The sequence below is a fragment of the Talpa occidentalis genome, unplaced genomic scaffold (genome assembly GCF_014898055.3).
Source record: "Talpa occidentalis isolate TD23 unplaced genomic scaffold, MPIMG_talOcc4v2.1 talOcc4.14, whole genome shotgun sequence".
Lineage (NCBI taxonomy): Eukaryota > Metazoa > Chordata > Mammalia > Eulipotyphla > Talpidae > Talpa > Talpa occidentalis.
In genome coordinates this window covers 61917636-61941215 of record NW_023601433.1, presented here as the reverse complement: position 1 = coordinate 61941215, position 23580 = coordinate 61917636, and the positions used below count along the sequence as shown (strand labels likewise).

The window sequence follows — 23580 nt, the reverse complement described above, 5'->3', positions numbered from 1 at the left end:
GCTGACCTAATATTATTGGAATATATTTACTAAGGAATTTACAAACTAATGGTTATTAAAAATAATTTGTTATAGGACACGTTGCTTTCAAAATAGTGAAGTTTAAGAAAAATTACTTGGAATGAATAGTACTCCTTATTCTTTTAAGAACACAGTGTACAGATCAATTGATCCTGTGTACAACAGTAATGTAAATATCAAGGATGATACCAACAGAAAACAAAGGGCACACTCAAACTGGACAATTTGATGATAGTACTTCTGAGGATTTTACAAAGGCAGGGCTTGAGACTTACAACAGATACACAGTACCCCAGAGCTGGCTATATTGGGACACCACGGCAAGCCAAATTGTGAAAGGACAAGGGAGAAAGTAATCACTGAAACAGAGAAAGAGTAACTGTGGGGCCACCTAAAAGGTAAGGTAACTCAAAAATTACCTTAACCTGAGAGAAGCACTGGCAGTCAGTAAAAAAAAAAAATACAGTCAACCACATGATGTCACAAAAAGCCAGGGAAATACTACCCCAACCCGTTTTCCTCCCAGCTAAAAAGTGCTTTACAGTTCCTCTCTTGTCCCAATCAGAAACCAAAGGACAAAGGGGCTTTGTCAATGGTGTCCATAAGAAATTGGCTGTTACCCTGTCAACCTATGTGTAAGAGTCAGGTTTCTGGGGTACAGGGCAAGATGAAGAATAGTGGAAAATAGTCATGAAGAGGCAAGAGGCCATTTGATGTCAAATTCACCTTTTTTTCTAATTCCTATTTCTTCTCTTTTATAAAGACAAGAATGCTCAAGATGTGAACCTTTTCAAGAGGTGTCTTGAAGTGACTGACTTATAAAGTCTCTAAATAATCAAGAACTTCTATAGTCTGTGTAAAAGCTTTACTCAAATCTGGGTCAAAGTTTACACCCTCCCTGAGCGAAAATGAACAAAGTCCTTGCAGTTTACTACCACCAATTTAAAGCTAACCCTGGGTTTGAGGCTAGTTGGTAAGCTCCACAACTTTTCTTTGATCTGAATGGTAAGAAAACTCTTTCTGTGGTATGTTTAGTTTTTGTGAGAAAAAGAACACTCAGTTTCCACAGTATAAATTTGATAGAGGTATGCATAATAGCAAAAGATGAAATCATGTTACAGTTAAATAGACCCATGAACTGTTTTCTACTATATTTCATAAAACAGGTATTTTTCACCTGATATTCTCATGAGTATAAATAAAAAATTACCTCCCACACTGCAAAATTCCATTTGAATGATGCTCAAAACAAGTAAAATTAACCAAAATCTACCAATAATGACACAGGTCAGAATAGTGACTATTAAATGACCTTCACACTATTAAATGACCTTCACAACTACTCTCTCAACAATTATCTTAACCTAAAAAAAAGGCTTGGATTTACACATTTACCAGGTGTTAGCAACCATGGCCTACAGGCTATCTGCCTCTTTTATAAATGGAGTTTTATTGGAACACAACCACTAGCTGCCTTCACACTAGATGTACAGAACTGACTGGTTGCAAGAGAGACCTAAGAATTGCAGAACCTAAATTATTTACTATTTGATCCCTTAAGAAAACGTCTGCCGGGCCTCCCCGCTGGCGCAGCGGTTGAGCGCTGGGTTGCGAAGCTGCCCGCAGCCTCCGTGGTGCCAGTTCGATCCCCGGCTGCTCCCCGGCCACCAGAGGAGGGTCCCACATGGTGCACAGACCTCTCCTGCCGCCTGCTGCTCCCCTCAGCAGTGTGCCTCGGTCCTTCTGCCTGCTCTGCTCCCCGCTCTGGCTCTGGTGAATTCTCTCACCCTCCCATGCTTCTGACTGTACCCAGTGCTTGTATAAATAAATAAATGAATGAATGAATGAATGAATGAATAAATAAATAAATAAATAAATCTTAAAAAAAAAAAAAAGAAAGAAAGAAAACGTCTGCCAACCTCTGACTTAAACTTCAAATAATATATTCAAACTGTTCCTTTTTAGGAAAATTCAACTCAACCTCATCAAAAAAGGAAAGTGACAGGGAGATTCCTATGACAGCTTAGTAAAATTAGTTCATTATAATCAAGAATATACAAAAATCTAACTTGAGTTGGTCATTCTTTGGTCTTAAGCTGCATTATGAGTTTATTTTGAGATAGGTCACAAATTGACATTTTGTTTGATTTTAAATATTCTTAATTTTTTTGAACTGATACCAATATTTTTAAAATGTTTTTTCAATCAGTTAAAAAATATCAAGATTTTGTCATTAAAAAGGAAAATCAAGCAACAATGAGACCATATTACTACAAGGATACAATGAGCTAAGGTAATTCCAACAACACCAAGACTAAGCATCAGCTGACACTTCACAATATGCTTCCATCATCCACTTTTCTCACAGGAGAATTGAGAGAAAAATGAAATAATACTGCTTCTCTGTGTCTATGTGAAAACTAGGAAACCCAATAACAGAACATCAGGTGTTTCTTAGTAGTCAGCTCGCTTGTCATCTGACTTGGTCATGGACACATTTCCAACTGTAGGTTAAAGTAATGACTCTTAGAGAAAATGGCAGAAGTGTCAGAGAGATTTAAGGGACAGAGGATAAGAAAGGGAAATAGTAAACTCAGTGTTTGCCAACATCAAATGGCAGGGACCTCGCCCATCTTTCAAAGCAGTTGTACTCCTAGATGAAGAGATGCTGTTGTGCTTTAAAGCTTCTTCATGCAATTTTTGCAATGTCTTGTGAGTCTGTATTTCCAAATAAAAAGTTAACAAAAAACATCTTTTGCTTATATTGATTAGAAATTTGTCTTCCTACATATACCTTACATGGTTCTTAGCTATATAAACAAGTTTAATCCCTCTTCCACTAGAAAGCTCTTCCATTAACTACAGCACTGCTGTCCAGATCTCCACCAGTCTCCTTTCTCAAGAACTAGGAAGAAAGTGCAAGATTATTATTTTTCTTGTCTTGACTCTACAGACTATTTATTCAATCAAGAAACACTGACTGAGCATCCACCATGAGTTAGGTCTGTTGGAGACTCCGGAGGTACAATAGCGTACTATGTTTTTGCCCTGTGGGGCTGACACTAAATTATTATTATGTCTAAATTAATATGTCTATGATAACACAAGTTATTGTACGATTTTCAGTAGCCATGTCATACTACTAATTTTACTTATAACCCATTAAACTCCCTAATTTTTCCTCATATACAGCACCTGGATTGTATGCTGAATCAACTGGCTTATGAGATTGAAATTTCTTTTTTTATTATTATTTCTTGGCCACATGTGTATCACTTTTTTTTTAATTTTTTTTAAAGATTTATTTATTTATACAAGCAGTGGGGTACAGTCAGAAGCGCAGGAGGGTGAGAGAATTCACCAGAGCCAGAGGGCAGAGCAGGCAGAATGACGAAGTACACTGCTGAGGGGAGCAGCGGGCAGCAGGAGGTCTGGCACCATGTGGGACCCTCACAGGGGATCGAACCGGCGCTGCAGAGGCTGCGAGCAGCTTCTCAACCTAGCACTCAACCTCTGCGCCACTGGGAAGGCCCTAGATTTAAATTTCCTTATGGTCATCCTTGCTAGATGTTTTTAGAATCTGCCCTTTTTTTTAATTTATTATTTTTTTTATTTTATACATTTTACATCATTTTTCATTTTTGCATAATGTATGCATTTTCTTTTATATATTTTTTTACATCATTGTTCATTTTTAAATAATATTTGCTTCCCCCCACCTCCTCAGGTGTAGTCCCTTCACCAATGTACCTGAGCACTATCACCTCAGTCCCCTGTGCTCCTCCCTCCCTCTGATCCCTCTCCCTCAACCTCCCCTGCAGGATGTCTCTGATTTATAATTGTCCATTTTTGCTTTGTTGTGTTTTGTGCTGTTTTTTTTTTCACACTAATGTCTTATTTGGTTCGCCTATATTCCTGCTATTAGTGAAACCACTCGGTATTTTTCTTTTTCCTTCTGGCTTATTTCACTGAGCATAATTCCTTCTAGTTCCATCCATGTTGCTGCGAATGGCATGAGTTTGTCTTTTTTGATTGCTGAATAATATTCCATTGTTATATATGCCACGTCTTCTTGATGGAACGCCAATTTCTCTTCCACTTCAACACATACCATATACCTTCTTATTTTTGTTGACTATAAAACTGGTAAAAATGCTTTTCTCTACAGTCATCCAAATCAGTCACTGAATTGTCAAATAGGACAGCATAGAGGTATCACTAAAAACCCTATGACGTATCACTAGCACCCACCTGAATAGATATAGATCCACTGATTCAGTATTCTGTGGCTCCCTCACTCAATAAGCTATGAATCACCAGAAAATATCATGTCTATGTCTGTTCAGAAGAGTATTACAAGAATAATTATCCTTCCTAACATTCAGATACAGTATGTTCACCAATTTCCCCTTGATATTTTAGGAGGAGAGGGGGGAGGGAAGATGGAGGAGACAAAGATTTTTTTTAAACAGGAAGGGAACAATTAAAAAAGAACACAATAGGAAGGTTAGGTCATTGTACAGCTTCAAAAATAAACCAAAAATCTTTTTAAAGGCTATGTATATTTGAAAAAAGAAAATGGGGTTATAGCGAGGTGAAAATCATGTCATTGTCTAAAAAAGAAATGCTCTCTTTAAGACAATTTGTCTATATAAACTTTTATAAACCCTATAGCTTTGGCCATGATATAGCTGAACACAATTAGCAAATTTAATCATTGGGAACTGTTTTCCATTTTAATGTCAGCTTTTTTTCCTAACTAAAAACTTAATGCCTTCAATATAGTCACTGGTGGTTATTAAAAACTGGAAATGTCTTTGGGTTTCAACAGTCTATATTTGAGCTCTGTAAATTTTACAGTTCATATTAGGAAGTCACATTGAAATCATATTTTAAAATGCTAATATATATGAATAAGGCATAAAGCATGACACACAAATTAACATTTACCACTTCGAATTGAAATACAAATAAAAAGATAACTTATGAATATGGTAATGATTATTCTCTGGCACAAAATCTGAAAAGTATTTTATGAATTTTACATTTTCAGTAAACTTCCAGAGTGTCATCTTCAAGTTTTAGAATTAACATCTCGCAAAATCATTATACATATACAAACTGAGAATTCTGGTAATTTGGCAAAAGTTAGATTACAATTAATTTTTTTTCCCCCAATAAGAAGAAAAGTTTAACCCAACACAGTGCAAACAACTTTATTTGTGGCATGTGTAACTTTAAGAAAATAAACTATTGGGGGGGAGGGGGAGAAAATAAACTATAAATGCTACAGACTTATTCATGTAGAAAGTAAGTTCCTTGAAAACTATTATTAATGCCATTTTTGTTTTCTTACTACTCCTACCTTTTTAGTCTGGTAGATGTTACATATACCTTGAAGGTAGATAAGGAATAAAAAAGAACATCTTGCAAAATACTCTAAATTTATCAAGCTTCACTAAACCCTGAAAGTAAACTGATTTTATTTCAGTGCTAAGGTAATTAAAACACAGCCATTTCACATTGTCTAAAATCATATATGAAACTTAAAAAAGATCTTTAATTCTATTCAGTGAAGGTATCTTAAATATCACTCCTCAATAGTGAACTTGCATTCTAATCAAGTTTCATCCTAATTGCTATAATTCTCTTGCTTTCAAAATTCAGTTTGGGAATTGAAGAATGTTAAACTTCAGAGCAATTTCCTTCCCTCCAAATTGCTTACCTGTATGTATTTCCGCTGTGTTTCATCATTTAATACGTGTGCAACATGCTTGGAAAAAATCTTTTCCCTACCAGTTCTGGCATGGATACCAACCATAGTGACACCAATAGGCCAAGGAGCATTTCCAATGGCCATCTGAAGATAAGCATCATTAGCCTGAAAACAAAGTTTAAGAAGAGATCAGAAAAGCAAAACTCTTGTGTTGGTCCAAATTCTTATTTCAATTACTTCCCAGACCTTGATGTAGTTTTCATCAATCTCTTTGGTATGCTGAAAGTATTACCATTTCAGTTATTCAAATATAAGAAATTAAAATATTGGGTGACTGACTGCCCTGCCCAAGACCACAAATGTTCATGGAAAAATGGAAACCAAAGCTAATCTTGTGACTATAAAGACAAACATTCCTGTGCAGCCTTTGTGCATAAAATTAATACATTTCAGATATGGAATTACCAGGTAGGTAATTCGATACACTGACAGAAACTCAAGTTTGGGTCACCTATAGACCTAATTTTCTCCATAGGTGGTCACACAGAGGACAGAGGCTAACTAGTTTTTCATAATCCAACCTGAAATTATATACATTCCCTGCACAGCTGAACAGAGCTCTGAAAGCAGCGGGGGTTCTGTGTGCTGGGACTATCATATACGGTCCACAGCAGATGTATAAACAGAGATTAAATACTGGCCCTCAAGTCAAATAACTGAAGAATGAGATCGGCCCACTTTGTCCCTGCATCCCCCATTTCCCACCTGCCAAGAATCTTAAAATAAAAGCTACAAAACACAAAGACTAAAATCAATGAAGACAAATAGGTCTTTTTCTAAACCCAGACTGTACTTATATGGAGAAAAACTGAAAGCAAGTCAATACTAAAAGACCTAGAGATATTTCAGAAAAGCTTATGTAGCCAGACTTTAATATAGACTTTATATTATATATAGACTTTAATTTCAGAAATTAAACATCTATGTGATTGATAAATAGAGTCGATGAGAAAAAAATACTGGTACTGCTAATAGGCTAACTGGAAGACGATTTTCTATCCTAAATTCAAATATGTTCTACAAAGCTTTATTTAAGAAGAGTGTATATACATTTTTACCAATGATTCTCAAATGCCTAAGTTTCAAATCTAGTTATGAACTGACAAAAAATCCAATATTTAGTTTCTCCAATTTCCAAATAAAACCATCCAAACGGATTATTAGTTTATTGGCTCTTTCTGCAGTTTACACAAAATAAATTTTCTGATTCTTACATGTGAGAATAAGGGGATAGGCATCTACTTTAGTAGACAATGACCTTTTCCATTTATTCCAATGTAACTGTCCACAAGAATCATGCAACTAATAGACATTATATAGACTAAATTATGGCCATAAATATATACACTGAAGAAATTTGTAGCCATAAAAGTTTTCTTTGTGAAGACTGGCTCTTAGGAGTAAAATCGCTACTTATTAGCCTCGTTAACATGAAGCTTGATCAAGTAAACACCCAGTTACCTAGGAATGCCAGCAGTTCCTTCCTGGAACTACAGATACTCAGTACACAAGAATAAGCAGCATCATTCCCACTTTTCTGTCAGAGTTCCATGTACTCCCTAGAACTGTCAGTGGAACTGCTGCCCTGAAATTCTCTACTCCTATTCTCTTGGGAGGCACAGCCTACCTCTGTTTTTCACCCATCAGGCAGCATCACATTTCCACTCTCCAGCTCTGGTGTAGTAGGCCCTTTTCTTGTTCCTCTGCACCAACTAACAGCCCTCCACCTTCCCCTAACTAAACTCCGTCTCAGCAATCCTTGGACACAAGAGCTCTTTCCCTTGCCACATGCTGCCAGAACCCATTCAGAAACAAAGCCACTGGAACAAGGGAAATGTCTTCCCTTCCATTTCAAATGATACTGAAAAGGGAAAGATGAATTCTGGCAACCTTACATGGAACATTTTCCCAAAGAAACAATTATAAAGGTTAGTTAAATCCTGTTGTCTCATTAGCGCAATCGTTTGGCTAAATAAGCTTTTATAGCTGGTCTGGGAAACTAACCTGCATAACATTATTTCTATGGGAAAATCTGTTCCAGTCCCCAATAATGACCTACGAACTCTGAATTTCAATCCCATTCATAAAATGAACATTGCCTATATCCATTTCATGCTTTAAAGAATGCTGAGTTACCTTAAAAATAACTAAATACAGAGCAATCTGATGGTGTATTGTTCATACCTAACAATAAAGCTGACCATACATTAAAAAAGTAAGTTTTTTTACTTCTAGTTCACTTCACATTTATTCTTAAATCACCTATGTAAAATACTGCCACACAAATAAGCATTACATACATAATCTAGATGTGCTCATAAGCATAATTTTGATGCATAAATGGTAACATACCTTCACATATTCTCTCTGCAACATGAATTTAATAATATCTGTTATTGATTCTTTAATATCAGCAGGGAGATTCTGGAAAAGGGGAAAAGAGCATGAACTGATTTTGGAAGCTAACAGACAACATTTATTCTATATATATTCCCTTTTTAAAAGTTAGTTAATAAAAGCCTTTTTCAAGAAGCTTCACCCTTTTCCGTAGCTTTCTGAAGAGGGGTCTGAGATAGGACTCAGTCTGTTTTTGAGTAGCACTGTTGAGTTTACCCTGCACGCTGCGTTTCACATAATCTTCTCTGGCATTCAATTCTTTAGCCCAAACACCAAGAAGAAACTGTTGAAAGAATGGGTAAATTTAGACTACAATGCCACCCAGTGGTCCAACAGTTTTAGAAGTTCTTTAACATAAAAAAACAACATAATATTAATATTAAAGTAAATTTCTTCACTGGTTATTAATATTATTTAGTATTTAATTAATGAACTATTTCTGGTTATTTTGTTCTGCATGTTTTGATGTACACCCTTTAGTAAGACTCAAACATAAATTCTTAGCACAAAATAATCCATTTAAATGCAAAAAGATCTTATCAAGTTTCATGGGTAACAATAAGCATGTACTTGTATTTGTCAGCTATAAAATCATAATGCTGTGATATATAATCAGTCTTCCAAGTGTACTATAGTTAAGTCTTTTTATTTGTGCAATACTGACCACAATTTAATTAAAAATTCCAACTAAAACATCTAACTAAAGGAAAAAAAGGAACAGAAATTTATACAACTATGACCCATTTCCTACACTCCTCCCCTTACCCCTTGAGTTTATCTGCACAAAGAATACCGTTTCTTGAGGTAGGTAAACAGTGAAGACTGAAGTCATACTCCTCTAGCAGCATTAGCTAAACCTATACCTGTGTAATGAGAGGCCATCATTCAAAGAGGAAATTCCAGTACCCACCAGTTCCCAGGCCCTCGTCTTAATATATTCAGAATCTGGATGATGACTATGTTGGATTTAAGCTATAAATACTAGCAAAAGCATTTCTTTCTTTTAAATTTCTTGGTGTGAACACAAACAGCTTGTGAATACACTAAAATGAATTTGCAATTTGCACATACTCTACCTAGGCCACTAAAAAGAGTAATGCTAGGAAGAAAACTGGAATGAGTTAATCATAGCAAGAATAGGTACAATTCAGAAATAAAGTCTTTGAAAGGTTACTGATATTATTGGTCTTTTCACTGCCAATGTCTTTCCATATCCTTCTTTCCCTACTATCATCACCCTCTCATTAAAGCTTCTGGAACCCTCTCCTTGTGTGCCTTCTGAAAGTGCTTTCAAGTTTTAAACTTTCCAAACTTCTTGTTCATTCTGCATTCTTTTCTCTGTATATACATTAATAGGTAAGCTTTTTAAAAGTACCACAAAGAAATATTAATTTTCTTTAACTTCCACATCCAAGTATATAACCCTAACCCTAAAGTGTACATGCATGGAATATTTGAGTATTCCTCCCCCTTTTTTTAAAGATCTATTTATTTATACAAGAACTGGGGTATAGGCCAGAGGCGTGGGAGGGTGAGAGAATTACCAGAGACAGAGCTGTGAGCAGGACAGGCAGATGGACTGAAAATACTGGTGAGGGGTGCAGCGAGCAAGACAGGAGAGGTCTACCATGCCATGTGGGTATCTCTCTGGCCGGCCGGGAATCAAACCCATGCTCCAGAGGCTGTGGACAGCTTCACAGCACGACGCTCAACCTGCTGAGCCACCGAGGAGGCCCGAGTATTTCCCTTCCTAATCTTTAATCTTTGATAATCCAAAAACACAGAGCCAGTTCCATAACCCACCAAATGTCCTTCCCTAATCTAGATGTACATACCTTAAGAAACTTGGTAATGATGTCCATGTCTTTATGATCATCTCCTTTTCCTAAAGATTCTCCCAATGCCTGAAAGAAAAATCATGTTTCTATTCACTAGTAAAGAGGAATAATTGCATTTGAGTTATCAACACTAATCTAAACAAAAATTCTTTATTACATATACTGTATTTTTTTAAAAGATTTATTTATTATGCATACAAGAGCTGGGGTACAGGCCAGAGATGTTGGGGGTGAGAGGATCCACCAGAGACAAAGCAGGGAACAGAACAGGCAGACTGCGTGAAATACACTGCTGAGGGGAGCAGCGGGCAAAACAAGAGAGGTCTAATGCACCATATGGGTTTCTCCCTGGCTGGCCGGGGATCAAACTCGTGCTGCAGAGGCTGTGATTTGCTTCATAGGTTGCATCTTAACCCCTTGTGCCACCAGGGAGCCCCATATACTGTATATTTTTATTTAAAAACCTGAAGGAATTTCTAGAAGAGTTAGAAAAGAAAACCATCAATTTGCTAGTTAAATTTAGAAAGCATGCTATCTTATGAATCAAAAGAGTAAAGAGTGGGTAAATGGAATGAGTGCTAATGCATATATGATTTCTTTTGAGAACAAAAATGTTCTAAAATTGCATTGTAATAAAAGCTGCGAATATACCAAAAACTAGTGTGTACTTTAAACAGGCAAACTGTATAATACATGATCTTGAAAAAGCTGTTTTTAAAAAAAGCCCAAAACTGTTAGCTCACACCAATTATTTCTATAAATTTCACATGCGTTGATAGGTGTTATGGGGGGAGCTATTAAAAGGACATCCTCCTAAACCCTGATCTCAGAGTACCATGTGGAAAAGTACACCATGTGCAAGAGCAGGAATGAAATAGGACAATAACAGTATGTTTTATTAAGCATTAAGAGCTATAAACTAAGCCATATAGTATGCTCATACTAGATATTCAGATGGTACAACACTTGTTTTTTAATTAAAGATTCCATATATCACTCCACATTTAACACACAGGCAAAATTAGAAAGCAAGATATTGCCAAGTATAGGCAGGTATAAAAGGATACATGACACATACTGGTATGGGGGTATCAACAAGTACAGTCATTGCAAAGAGCAACCTGGTGGTACTTGGACAAGTTGAATATTTACAAATTCAGCAATCTCACTTCTTAGTCTGTACAGGGTATGGACAAGATTGTTTATCATAAACCTGCTTGTGACCAAGAGATGGAAGCAATCTAACTGTCTGACATTATGGGGGAATAAAAATGGAAAGGCCATGAATACCACAATATATAAAAATTATGTAGCATTAAAAGCAAATATCCAAATGTATGTAAGCCACCAAGGCTGGATCTTACACACAGTGACAGGTGAAAAAAGAAAAGTGAAAAATAAAATGAAGAATTTCACACACAGTATCATTTATATAAATCAAATTCACACACACACACACACGAGTTTCAAAAAATAAAAAGATGCACATCAAAGTTGTTTAAATAACTACTTTTGAAGGGGGACAGGAGTAGAAAATGAGAAAAGGAGAGTGAATAAATAAAAGCATGAAACAAAAGACAATGAATAGGCTTTCTAAAGAGCAATAGCAGGGGTGTGCTCTGAAAAAAAAGGATCTAATGACCTTAACCACCTGCTCCAGGGAAATGAAAGGTGTGATGGGAGATAAAATGAGGTGAAGTAGAGGTTACCTCTAACTCTTCAATTGTGGTGTTTTCTTCATGAACTTTCAAATCATTCTGTGTGTCTTCCTCTCCAGGTTCTTGACCACCTACAAGTTCATTGAGGTATTGTTGGTCGATCTTATCCAAAGCTGCTTTCAGATCATTCCTCAATCCCTGAAAAAGGTGAAAATTTTATCTGGCATGAAATTTCACTTCTGATTTTTCACTAATAAGAAGTACAATTCACTTTTTCTTCCTCCACAAGGAGGTAAGAGTAAAACAGAGACTCAAATACAGTTATCATGACTGTCCATTTAAAGTTAATTCTTTTTCAAAAATTTTTATTGATTTAATTTTTTATTGGTTTAAATAAAATACTGTACGGGCTTCAGGTACACAGCTTTTGTGATTCAAAAATCTATATGTAGTACATTATCACCATCACCAAAAGCTTAGTTTCCATTCACCATTTACCTACCTCCCTTTCCTTTTCCTCTCTGGTAACCACTAGTTTGTTCTTATAGTCAAAGTGGTTATGTTTTGTTTGTTCATTTATTTCCTTTATCTTCCACAAGTGAAATAATACAGTATTTGTCTTTCTCTGATTTTTTTTTAAAGATTTATTTATTTATTTATACAAGCACTGGGTACAGTTAGAAGTGCGGGAGGGTGAGAGGATTCACCAGAGCCAGAGCTGACGAAGTAGGCAGACTGACGAAGTAGACTGACGAAGTACACTGCTGAGGGGAGCAGCGGGCGTGGCAGGAGAGGTCTGTGGCCCATGTGGGACCCTCGACCGATAGAACCGGCGCTGCAGAGGCTGCGGGCAGCTTCGCAACCCACGCTGAACCACTGCGCCACCAGGGAGGCCCTTTCTCTGATTTCTTTTTTTTTTCTTTAAAGATTTATTTATTTATTCATTCATTCATTCATTCATACAAGCACTGGGTACAGTCAGAAGCGCGGGAGGGTGAGAGAATTCACCAGTGCCAGAGCGGGCAGCAGAACAGGCAGAAGGACCGAAGTACACTGCTGAGGGGAGCAGCGGGCGGCAGGAGAGGTCTGCGCGCCATGTGGGACCCTCCTCCGGTGGCCGGGGAGCAGCCGGGGATCGAACTGGCGCTGCAGAGGCTGCAGGCAGCTTCGCAACCCAGTGCTCAACCGCTGCGCCACCAGGGAGGCCCATTTCTCTGATTTCTTATGAACAGATTTACATTCAGAAGAATGTACGTCAATGGCTAGTCCAATCATCAGAAAAATAAAACATGAGTGACAAACCTACATAAGACAATTCATAAATTGTATAATTTTCTAATTATAACTAGTAGAAGTGACCAGGATTCCATTAGAGTCCCCAATACAGTTTTAAATTGTCTAACAGCATTACAACTACTCCCAACACCTAAAACACTTAGAAACGTTAACAGCATAAACATTTGTGTCTCATCTGTACCCCAGGCTTTCACTATGTTTCTAACAAATTCCATATTTATTAACATCCAGCGTGTGTCCATTTAATAAGAAATGGAATCCTGAAAGCTGGACACTTACACCTTAACAGCACACACAAAAATTAATTCAAAATAGATCAAAGACCTAAGTATAAGACCTAAAACTGTAAAACTCTTAGAAGAAAACATAAGGGAAAAACTTCATGATGTAGGATTTGGCTATGAAGTCTTGAATTTGACACCAAAAACATAGGCAAAAAAGCAAAACCAAAATAGGATGTCAAGATGGCAACAGAAGATACTCCTTGCTTTACTCACAAGAGGAATGACTGACAATTATCCAGGGATAGGACTACAGAGGGAATCCCATATACAGTGGTGAGGCTGAAGCAGCCGCTGCACCTCAGATCAACAATTTAGAACGAATCTAAGGAGATCAGCCCATTTGTACAATGGAAGGTAGACAGGTAGAGAGTGATGAACAGTGTGGGTAGTCTGAGAGGAATGAAGACAACAGGGTTCCCAAACCAAAGTCCCTGGGATGAAAAGACACAGCATGGACGTGGCATATGTGAACCCCAAAGCAGAGATGCTAGGGTTACTTCATATGGACTGGAACCCCAGAATGGAGAACAGAGAAAGTAGTATAGACTACAGACTCACTTCCCCACATCTTGGAATTTGTGCTGGTACTGAGAAGGGTACTAATAGTGCACAGAAGCAGAACATCAAATCTGGGACCCCAAAAAGGAGGGCTAACAGCAGGGACATATAGGAGAACCAGCCCTCCCACATGTCCACGTTAATGACTGACCACCTTCAAACTCTTCTCCCCGACCCTAATGACACACCAGCAGTTGTGTTGTGGTTGCCTGAGGCACCTCAGGGCTGTCATTTAGTAACTAAAAAACAAAGCCATAGCACCACCTGCTGGAAAAAGAAAAGACAGGCAGCTCAATTCTGATTTTAAACAAAGGCCAGGGATAGTATAAAAGGTGATAAAATAGAATAAAATTAACGAGCAGGAAATAAAATTGAAGCTTTAATTAAGAAACTAACAGATTCAGGGCCTCCCTGGTGGTGCAGGCGGGTTGAGCACTGCACTGTGAAGCTGTCCACAGCCTCTGCAGCAAGGGTTCAATCCCGGCTGGCCAGGGAGAAACCCACATGGCGCGGCAGACCTCTCCTGTCTCGTCTGCTGATCCCCTCAGCAGTGTATTTCGTCAGTCTGCCTGTTCTGTTCCCCACTCTGTCTCTGGTGAATCCTCTCACCCTCCTGCGTATCTGGCCTGTACCCCAGTTTTTATATAAATAAATAAAATCTTTAAAAAAAAAAAGAAACTAACAGATTCAGATTGGGAAGAACTCAATAAGCAACACTAAGAATGCTACAGAAAACCATGGAAATAGAATAGACCTATTGCAGGAACAAGTCAGTGGGCCTGAATATAGAAACCTAGAAATAATCCAGTAGAAAAAGAGAGAAATAAGTATTTCAAGAAATGAAGCGATGCTAAGGGAGCTATGTGATTCTGTTAGGAAAGGTAACATAATGGCTATGGGAATCCTGGGATATAAAGAAAAAGAGAAGTGAACAGAGTTTATTCAAAAAAATAATAGCTGAGAACTTCCCACAGCTAAAGAATTAAGTATACAACTACATGAAGCTAACAGAACACCTGATTAACTAAAGGCAAAGAGACCTACTTAAAGACACATGGGTTGCAGGGGGAGAAAGTAGGTAACATAAAAAGGTACTCCCATCAGAATTCTCAGCAGTAACTCTACAGGACAGGAGAGAGCAAAATGACATATTCATAAGACTCAAAAGATGAAAGCTGACAACAGTAATCTGTCAAACTCTTTCAGACATGAGGGAAAAATAAAGACTGAAGGAGTTGGATACTACTAAACCCCCCTTTCAAGAATGATGAAAGATATTTTACTTATATCTAAGTAAAAAAAGAAAATTTACAAAACATTAACAAACAGAACCAAAGTACATAAGATAAAATCAGAAACAAGCTGTCGTTTATCAGTAATAGTCTAAATGCAAATGGACTAAATTCTACAATTAAAAGACAGTAGTTGGATGAATTGAAAAACAATACCCAGGCCTCCCCGGTGGCACAGCAGTTGAGAGCTGGGCTGCAAAGTTGCCCGCAGCTTCTGCAGCGCCAGTTCGATCCCCAGCCGCCAGGCAAAGGTCCCACATGGCGTGCAGACCTCTACTGCTGCGCCCGCTCCCCACCTCAGCAGTGTATTTCGTCAGTCTGCCTTTTGTGCTCCCCGCTCTGGCTCTGGTGAATTCTCTCACCCTCCCGCGCTTCTGACTGTACCCAGTGCTTGTATAAATAAATAAATCTTTTAAAAATATAAATAAATAAATAAATAACAATACCCAACTATAAGCTGCCCTAAGAGACTCACTTAAGCTATAAAAAACTTAATATGAAGGGATAGAAAATGACTCTAAGATGATGGAAATTTTTAACAGGCAGAAACTGCTATACATAAAATAGACTTTCAGTCAAAAAAGGTAACCAAGGGGCCTCACTGGTGGCGCAAAGGGTTGAGATGCAGCACTGTGAAGCTATCTGCAGCCTCTGCAGCACGAGTTCAATCCCCGGCCATGGAGGTAACCCAGATGGCGCAGCAGACCTCTCCTGACTCACCTGCTGCTCCCCTCAGCAGTGTATTTTGGTCAGTCCACCTGTTCTGTTCTCTGCTCTGTCTCTGGTGAATCCTCTCACCCCCACACCTCTGGCCTGTACCCCAGTTCTTGTATGCATAAATAAATCTTTAAAGAAAAAAAGGCAACCAAGAGGCAAAGATGGATATTATATAACAATAAATGGATCAATACAACAGGATGACTTAACACTTATAAATATATATGTTCCCAATATGGTAGCACCAAGCAAATACTAACGGAGCAAAAGGGAGACAATTACAGACATACAACAGTAGTATCTGACTTTAACATACCACTCACAACAATAACAGAACGCCAGACAAAAACAGAAACAATCAACTACAATGACAAATTGGGTAAGATGGACTTAGTAGATGTTTACAGAACACTCTACCCCCCAAAAAACTATTCAAGTACTCATAGGACATTCTGAGGGATGCTGGGACAGAAAACAAGTCTCAATAAACTTAGGAAGGCTGGGCCTCCCTGGTGGCGCAGCAGTTGAGCGCTGGGCTGCGAAGCTGCCCACAGCCTCTGCAGCACCGGTTCGATCCCCGGCCACCAGCGAGGGTCCCACATGGCGCGCAGACCTCTTCTGCCATGCCCTCTGCTCCCCTCAGCAGTGTATTTTGTCAGTCTGTCTGTTCTGCTCCCTGCTCTGGTGAATTCTCTCACCCTTCCACACTCTGACTGTACCCAGTGCTTGTATAAATAAATAAATAAATCTTTAAAAAAAAAAAAAACAAACTTAGGAAGGCTGAAATTTCACTCATCTCTTCATTTAACAATGGTATGAAACTAAACCAACCAAAAGAAAAAGAGGAGGGCCTTCCTGGTGGTGCAAGGGCCGGTGCAAGGGGTTAAGTCTCAGCACCGTCAAGCTATTTGCAGCATGAGTTCGATACCTGGCCAGGGAGCTAACCCACATGGTGCAGCAGACCTCTTCGGTCTCACCTGCTGCTCCCTTCAGCAGTATATTTCAGTCAATCTGTTTTGCTCCCACTCTCTCTGGTGAATCCTCTTACCCCCGCCCCCCACACATCTGGCCTACAACCCAGCTCTTATATGCATAAATAAAATCTCAAAAAAAAAAAAAAAGAAAAGGAAAACCACAAATAAATGTAGACTGAATAGCGTACTAATGAAAAACTAAGGATAATGAGGAAATCAAAGGATAAACCAAAAATTACCTGGAGATTAATGAAAACAGAAACATGACATATCAGAAGTTATAGGATGGACTCTCCGACCGGCAGAGAGGAGGAAAACAACAAACTAAAACGACCCACAAGAACAAAGGACGCAGCAAGCGGGACTGTGAGTGGAAAGGAACTATTTCAGCCACCACACCCCGTGAACGGGAGCTGTGGAGAACCCTGCAGGATCCGCCGCGGAGGTGAGCTCCAGGCGCCATTGAAGAGAGACCCCGCCCAGGAGGAGACCAGCACCAGCACACAGCCCCGGCCGCCCGTAAGCCTGTGCGGAAAGCGGCGCACTGGAAAAACAGGCTCGGATCGCGGTCAGGATTGCGCGGAAGGCGGCGCGGATCGCGCTGAAAAGCAGTGCGGTTGAAAAGCAAACGCGGATCCAGATCGGATCGCAGCTGCCCAGGTCCCCACGCCTGCGACCTAGGCTTGCGGGGAGACGCGCGGAGGCCCTCCCTGAGTGAGCAGGAACCAGGCGCCCAGGCACGGGAGCGGGATTCAAAAGGCGCCATTCCCGCGCCACTGATCTGGGCTACAGCCCGAGTCCTGGAACTGAGGGCTTTGGAACTGAGACCCGGGGCACAAAATTAGGGGCGTGGGTTCCCCACGACGGTGGGGCACAAGGCAGAAACAGCACCCCAAAGCCGTTGAGGTGTACCCTACCATCCCTGCTCTGCTCCCTGTCCCACGGGGTGGAAAATCAGCTCCCCAAGGGCTCTAGGAGAGATCTCTGGAGCCACCTAGCGACTTGAAGCCAGCACAGGCTCCTGAAGGAGCTAGTGGACAGCTGGGGAGTTAGCCCTTGCCGGGCCCCTTCCGAACAAGTAGTCTGAGCCCACAGGGAGAGCGAGCACCCACAGCCGGGGCAGACCAATCGCGCAGAAGAGTGTGCCTGAGACCGGACGCGCAGGGGTGTGTCCCACATCACCATTATAGAATAGGGACATTTCTTCAGTAAAGACTACCTGCAGAAGGCTTCCTCAGGAGCCAGAGGTGAGCGGGGGAAGTTCGCCCACGCCAGACCCCCTCTGGCCTACAGTCCAAGCCCAGAGGGGGAGCAGGAACCCAACACCGGGGCAGACCAGGCGCACAGGGGAGTGTGTCCCCACATCGGCATTTTAGAACAGGGACCTTTCTCCAGTAAAGACTGCTTGAAACTGACAGATGACTCCTGGAGGAACCAGAGGGGAGCAGAGAAGCCCACCCAAGATGCCGGCCAGTCCCAACAACACAGTGTCCCAACGCATACGGCAAATTAGAAAACAGACAGTAGGGAGGAGAAGAACCACACGCAACCTAGCAACTCTCCAGAGAAAAAGCACACCACAAAAAGAAAACCAGCCCCCAGATTGCAACGACAGTAACTTGGAAGAACTTCTGAGCCTCCCAGAAAGAGAATTTAAAATTGCCGTGATTAAAAAACTGACAGAAGTCATAAAGGAAAACAATGATAAGGGAAAAATAATCAACGATCAGAAGAATGAAATTGAGTCCCTAAAGAGGGAAGTAAAAGAAATGCAGGAGATCAAAGAATTAATGGAAGAACTAAAGAATTCTGGGAAAAGCAATGAAAGCAGAATTGATGAAATGGAAGAACGAATAAGTACTCTTGAAGACACAGAAATAAAAAGAACCAAAACAGAAAAGGAAAGAGAAGTACGAAGGAAAAAGAATGAAGAAAGACTTCGGGAACTATCTGACTCCATGAGGAAAGGAAATATAAGAGTTATAGGAATACCAGAAGGAGAGGAGAGAGAAGTAGGAACAGAGAAAATATTCAAAGAGATAATTGAAGAGAACTTCCCAAATGTGAAGGAGGAGCTGAAAATTGATATACAAGAAGCAAGAAGAACACCAAACTTCCACGACGAAAGGAAAAATACAGCAAGACACATAATAGTAAAGCTCCCAAGAATCCAGGACAAGGAAAAAATAATGAAGCTGGCAAGAGGGAAGAAACAGATAACATTCAAAGGAAAGCCAATCAGGCTGACATCAGACTTCTCCGAAGAAACACTACGGGCAAGGAGAGAGTGGAGGGACATAGTCAACAGACTCCAAGAAAACAGATGCCAACCAAGAATACTCTATCCCGCAAAGCTCTCCTTCCTCTTTGAAGAAAGAATATGGACTTTCCCAGAAAAACAGAAACTCCGGAATTTCATTGCAACTAAAACCCCACTCCAAAAAATACTACAAGGAGTCCTAAAGCCAGAACCTCAGAGGGACGAATAACAATGAAAGAAGGCCAAAAAAAAAAAAAAGTTATTAAAAGAATAAATAAATAAAATCAAAGGAAAGACAAACACAATGGCAAATACAGATGTTAACATATCAATATTAACTCTAAATGTAAATGGACTAAACTCTTCAATAAAAAGACACAGAGTTGCAGCCTGGATTAAGAAACAAAACCCAACCTTTTGCTGTCTCCAGGAAACACATTTAGCTACAAAAGATAAAAACAGGCTCAAAGTTAAAGGATGGAAAACAATCCTACAAGCAAATGGACCAAAAAAGAAAGCAGGAACAGCTATACTTATATCAGATAAAACAGATTTCAAACTCAAAAAGATACAAAGAGACCCCAATGGTCACTACATTATGATCAAGGGGACAATATCAGACAACTGTTGTCCTCTCTGAAAACAGACATCAGAGAAAACACATACGTAGTGGGAGACTAAACACACCACTATCAACAATGGATAGATCAACAAGACAAAAAATAAGTAAAGAAACCAAAGCTCTAAATAAGGACCTAGAGCAATTGGGCTTAACAGACATCTATAGAACACTAAACCCCAAAAAAACGGAGTACACATTTTTCTCAAGCGCACATGGATCATTCTCCAGGATTGATCACATACTGGGGCACAAGACAAACATCAACAGATACACCAAGATTGAAATCATATCAACCATCTTTTCTGACCATGAAGGCATCAAACTAGAAATAAACCATAAAAAGAAGGCAAGGAACTTTCCTACGTCATGGAGATTAAAAACCACACTACTGGAAGACCACTGGACTAATGAGGAGATGAAAGAAGAAATTAAAAAATTTTTTGAATTGAACGACAAGGAGGACACCAATATCCTAAATGTATGGGATGCAGAAAAGCAGTAATAAGAGGAAAATATATAGCAATAGAGCTTCTGCACAGCAAAAGAGACAATAACAAAAACAAAGAGAAACCCCACCAACTGGGAGAACATTTTTGCACCCAACACTAATGATAAAGGACTGATCACAAAAATCTGCAAAGAGCTGATGAGACTCAACAACAACAAAGAAAATAATCCTGTCAAAAAATGGGCAGAAGAGCTAAAAAGAAACTTCTCTGAAGAGGAATTGCAAACGGCCAACAGGCATATGAAAAAATGTTCAACATCACTTGTAATCAGGGAAATGCAAATCAAAACTACCATGAGATACCATCTTACACCAGTGAGAATGGCACATATTAAAAAAACTAGCAACAACAAATGTTGGCGAGGGTGTGGAGAAAAAGGAACTCTTCTGCACTGTTGGTGGGAGTGCAAACTGGTCCAACCACTGTGGAAAGCTGTGTGGAGATTTCTGGACCTACTAAACATAGAGCTTCCATATGATCCAGCAATTCCACTCCTAGGTATTTACCCAAAGGTCACAGAAACATCAATTCCAAAGAACACCTGCACCCCTATGTTTATAGCAGCACTGTTTACAATAGCTAAGCTTTGGAAACAACCCAAATGCCCAAAAATAGATGACTGGATCAAGAAGATGTGGTACATATATACCATGGAATATTACTCAGCATTCAAAAAAATATTACTCAGCATTCAAAAAAGATAAACACATGCAATTTGCAGCAACATGGATGGCGCTGGAAGGGATCATGCTCAGCGAAATAAGCCAAAAAGAAAAAGAAAAATACCGGATGGTCTCACTCACAGCAGGAATCTAGAAAACTTAAATAAGGGACCAGGAAAATGAATAACTATAAGAAAGTGAAAATCAAAATCAACAAAAAACTATGAACCAGAGACACTTTTAGGGGGCAGGGGCGGGAGGGGAGGGATTGGGGTCAGAATGGGGGGGCTGCAATTGTATGGGGAATATAACAATAAAATTTATAAAAAAAAAAAAAAAAGAAGTTATAGGATGTAACAAAGGAAATACCTAAGTCTATAGCTATAAAGACCTACCTCAGGAAACAAGATAAAACATACCCCCAAAAATCTATGCTTACACCTAATACAACAAGAAAGGGGGGGGCGGGGAAGCCCAACATCGAGAAGGAATAAAAATTAGATCATAATAGAAGAATTAAAAAGATCAATGAAAGAGCTGGTCCTTTGAAAAGAAACAAAATACACAACTCTAACCAGACTCACAAGGAAACAGAGAGAACTCAAAATTAAAACAGAAGTTACAACAGATACTACAGGATACAAAGAATTTAAAGAGAGTATATGAACAGTACTATGTGGCAACAAATTGGAAAATGTGAAAGAAATCAAAAAAATTCTTATAAGCATATAACCTTTCAAGACTGCATAAGAAAGAAACTGAAAACCTGAACAGACTGATCACAAATAAGGAAATGGAAATAGTAATCAAAAGTCTCCCCCAAAACAAAAGGACCAAATAGCATCACTAGTAAATTCTATCAAATACAGAGAAAACAGATTAACTTAAAAAAATTTAGATTATAAGACCAATTAGGGAATTATCAGAAAGGAAGGGGGAAGCAAGTGGGTAAACTGGGTAAAAGTGATCAACTGTGTGGTGAATGATATATCGATATTTGGACATTTAGTGGTAAATGTACAGATGTTGATTTATAAAGATGCACACCTGAAACTTAAAGTCTAATGCAATGTTATTTGAAATAAAAATTTAAATAAAATTTAAAATTAAAAAATGTAAAGAACTAAAAAAAAAGGTTTTATTTGCAGTATAGTCATGCATTTGGAGTCAAAATGGAAGCCAGCATTTAGAAACTGGTAATCATCATGAGTCACACTAAACTAAAAAACAGGCTAAAATAAAAAGGGAAAAGAAATAATTGAACTTCACTGAAATTAAAAACTTTTTTTGATCAACGATAATGTGAACAGTGAAAAGATAACCCAACCCTTTGCTGGGGCAGACCAAGCGCGCAGGGAGTGCGTCCTAGCATCGCCACTTTAGAACAGGGACATTTCTTCAGTAAAGACTGCTTGAAACGGGCAGAAGGGCCCGGAGGAGCCAGAGGTGAGCTGGGAAGTTCACCCATGCCAGGCCCCTTCTGGCCAGCAGTCCGAGCCTAGAGGGGGAGCGGGAACCCACCGCCAGGGCAGACCAGGCATGCAGAGGAGTGCGAACCCGCATCGCCTTTTCAGAACAGGGACCTTTCTTCAGTAAAGCCTGCTTGAAACCGGCAGAGGGCTCCTGGAAGAGCCAGAGGTGAGCTGGGAAGTTCACCCAAGATGCCGGCCAGTACCAGCAACACAGTGTCCCAATGCATACGGCAAATTAAAAAACAGACAGTAGGGAGTAGAAAAACCACATGCAACCCAGCAACTCCTCGGGAAAAAAGCACACCACAAAAAGAAAACCACCCCCCAGATTGCAACGACAGTAACTTGGAAGAACTTCTGAGCCTTCCAGAAAGAGAATTTAAAATTGCCGTGATTAAAAAACTGACAGAAGTCATAAAGGAAAACAATAAGGGAAAAATAATCAACAATGAGAAGAATGAAATTGAGTCTCTAAAGAGGAAAGTAAAAGAAATGCAGGAGATCAAAGAATTAATGGAGGCGCTAAAGAACTCTGGGAAAAGCAATGAAAGCAGAATAGATGAAATGGAAGAATGAATAAGTACTCTTGAAGACACAGAAATTAAAAAGAACCAAAACAGAAAAGGAAAGAGAAGTACGAAGGAAAAAGACCAAAGAAAGACTTTGGAAACCATCTGACTCCATGAGGAAAGGAAATATAAGAGTTATAGGAATCCCAGAAGGAGAGGAGAGAGATGTAGGAACAGAAAAAATATTCAAGGAGATAATTGAAGAGAACTTCCCAAACGTGAAAAAGGAGCTGAAAATTGATATACAAGAAGCAAGAAGAACACCAAACTTCCACGACGAAAGGAAAAATACAGCAAGTCACATAATAGTAAAGCTCCCAAGAATCCAGGACAAGGAAAAAATAATGAAGCTGACAAGAGGGAAGAAACAGATAACATTCAAAGGAAAACCAATCAGGCTGACATCAGACTTCTCCGAAGAAACACTACGAGCAAGGATAGAGTGGAGGACATAGTCAACAGACTCCAAGAAAACAGATGCCAACCAAGAATACTCTATTCCACAAAGCTCTCCTTCCTCTATGAAGAAAGAATAAGGACCTTCCCAGACAAACAGAAACTCTGGAACTTCATTACGACTAAATCCCCATTCCAAAAAATACTACAAGGAGTCCTAAAGCCAGAACCTCAGAGGGACGAATAACAACGAAAGAAGGCCAAAAAAAAAAAAAAAAA

General features: G+C 39.3%; 1 protein-coding gene across 3 annotated transcripts in view; it reads right to left on the bottom strand.

The window, feature by feature from the left end:
- The window catches only part of PRPF18 (pre-mRNA processing factor 18), a 93682-nt gene that overhangs the window by 6295 nt on the left and 63807 nt on the right, over positions 1-23580 (bottom strand). For all 3 annotated transcript variants that reach the window (XM_054695100.1, XM_037510635.2, XM_054695101.1), the window contains 5 exons: positions 11742-11888; positions 10030-10098; positions 8337-8477; positions 8150-8221; positions 5747-5902 (listed from right to left, as the gene is read on the bottom strand). In XM_054695100.1, the coding sequence (XP_054551075.1) occupies positions 5747-5902; positions 8150-8221; positions 8337-8477; positions 10030-10098; positions 11742-11888 (585 nt within the window). The remainder of the gene's footprint in view (positions 1-5746; positions 5903-8149; positions 8222-8336; positions 8478-10029; positions 10099-11741; positions 11889-23580) is intronic.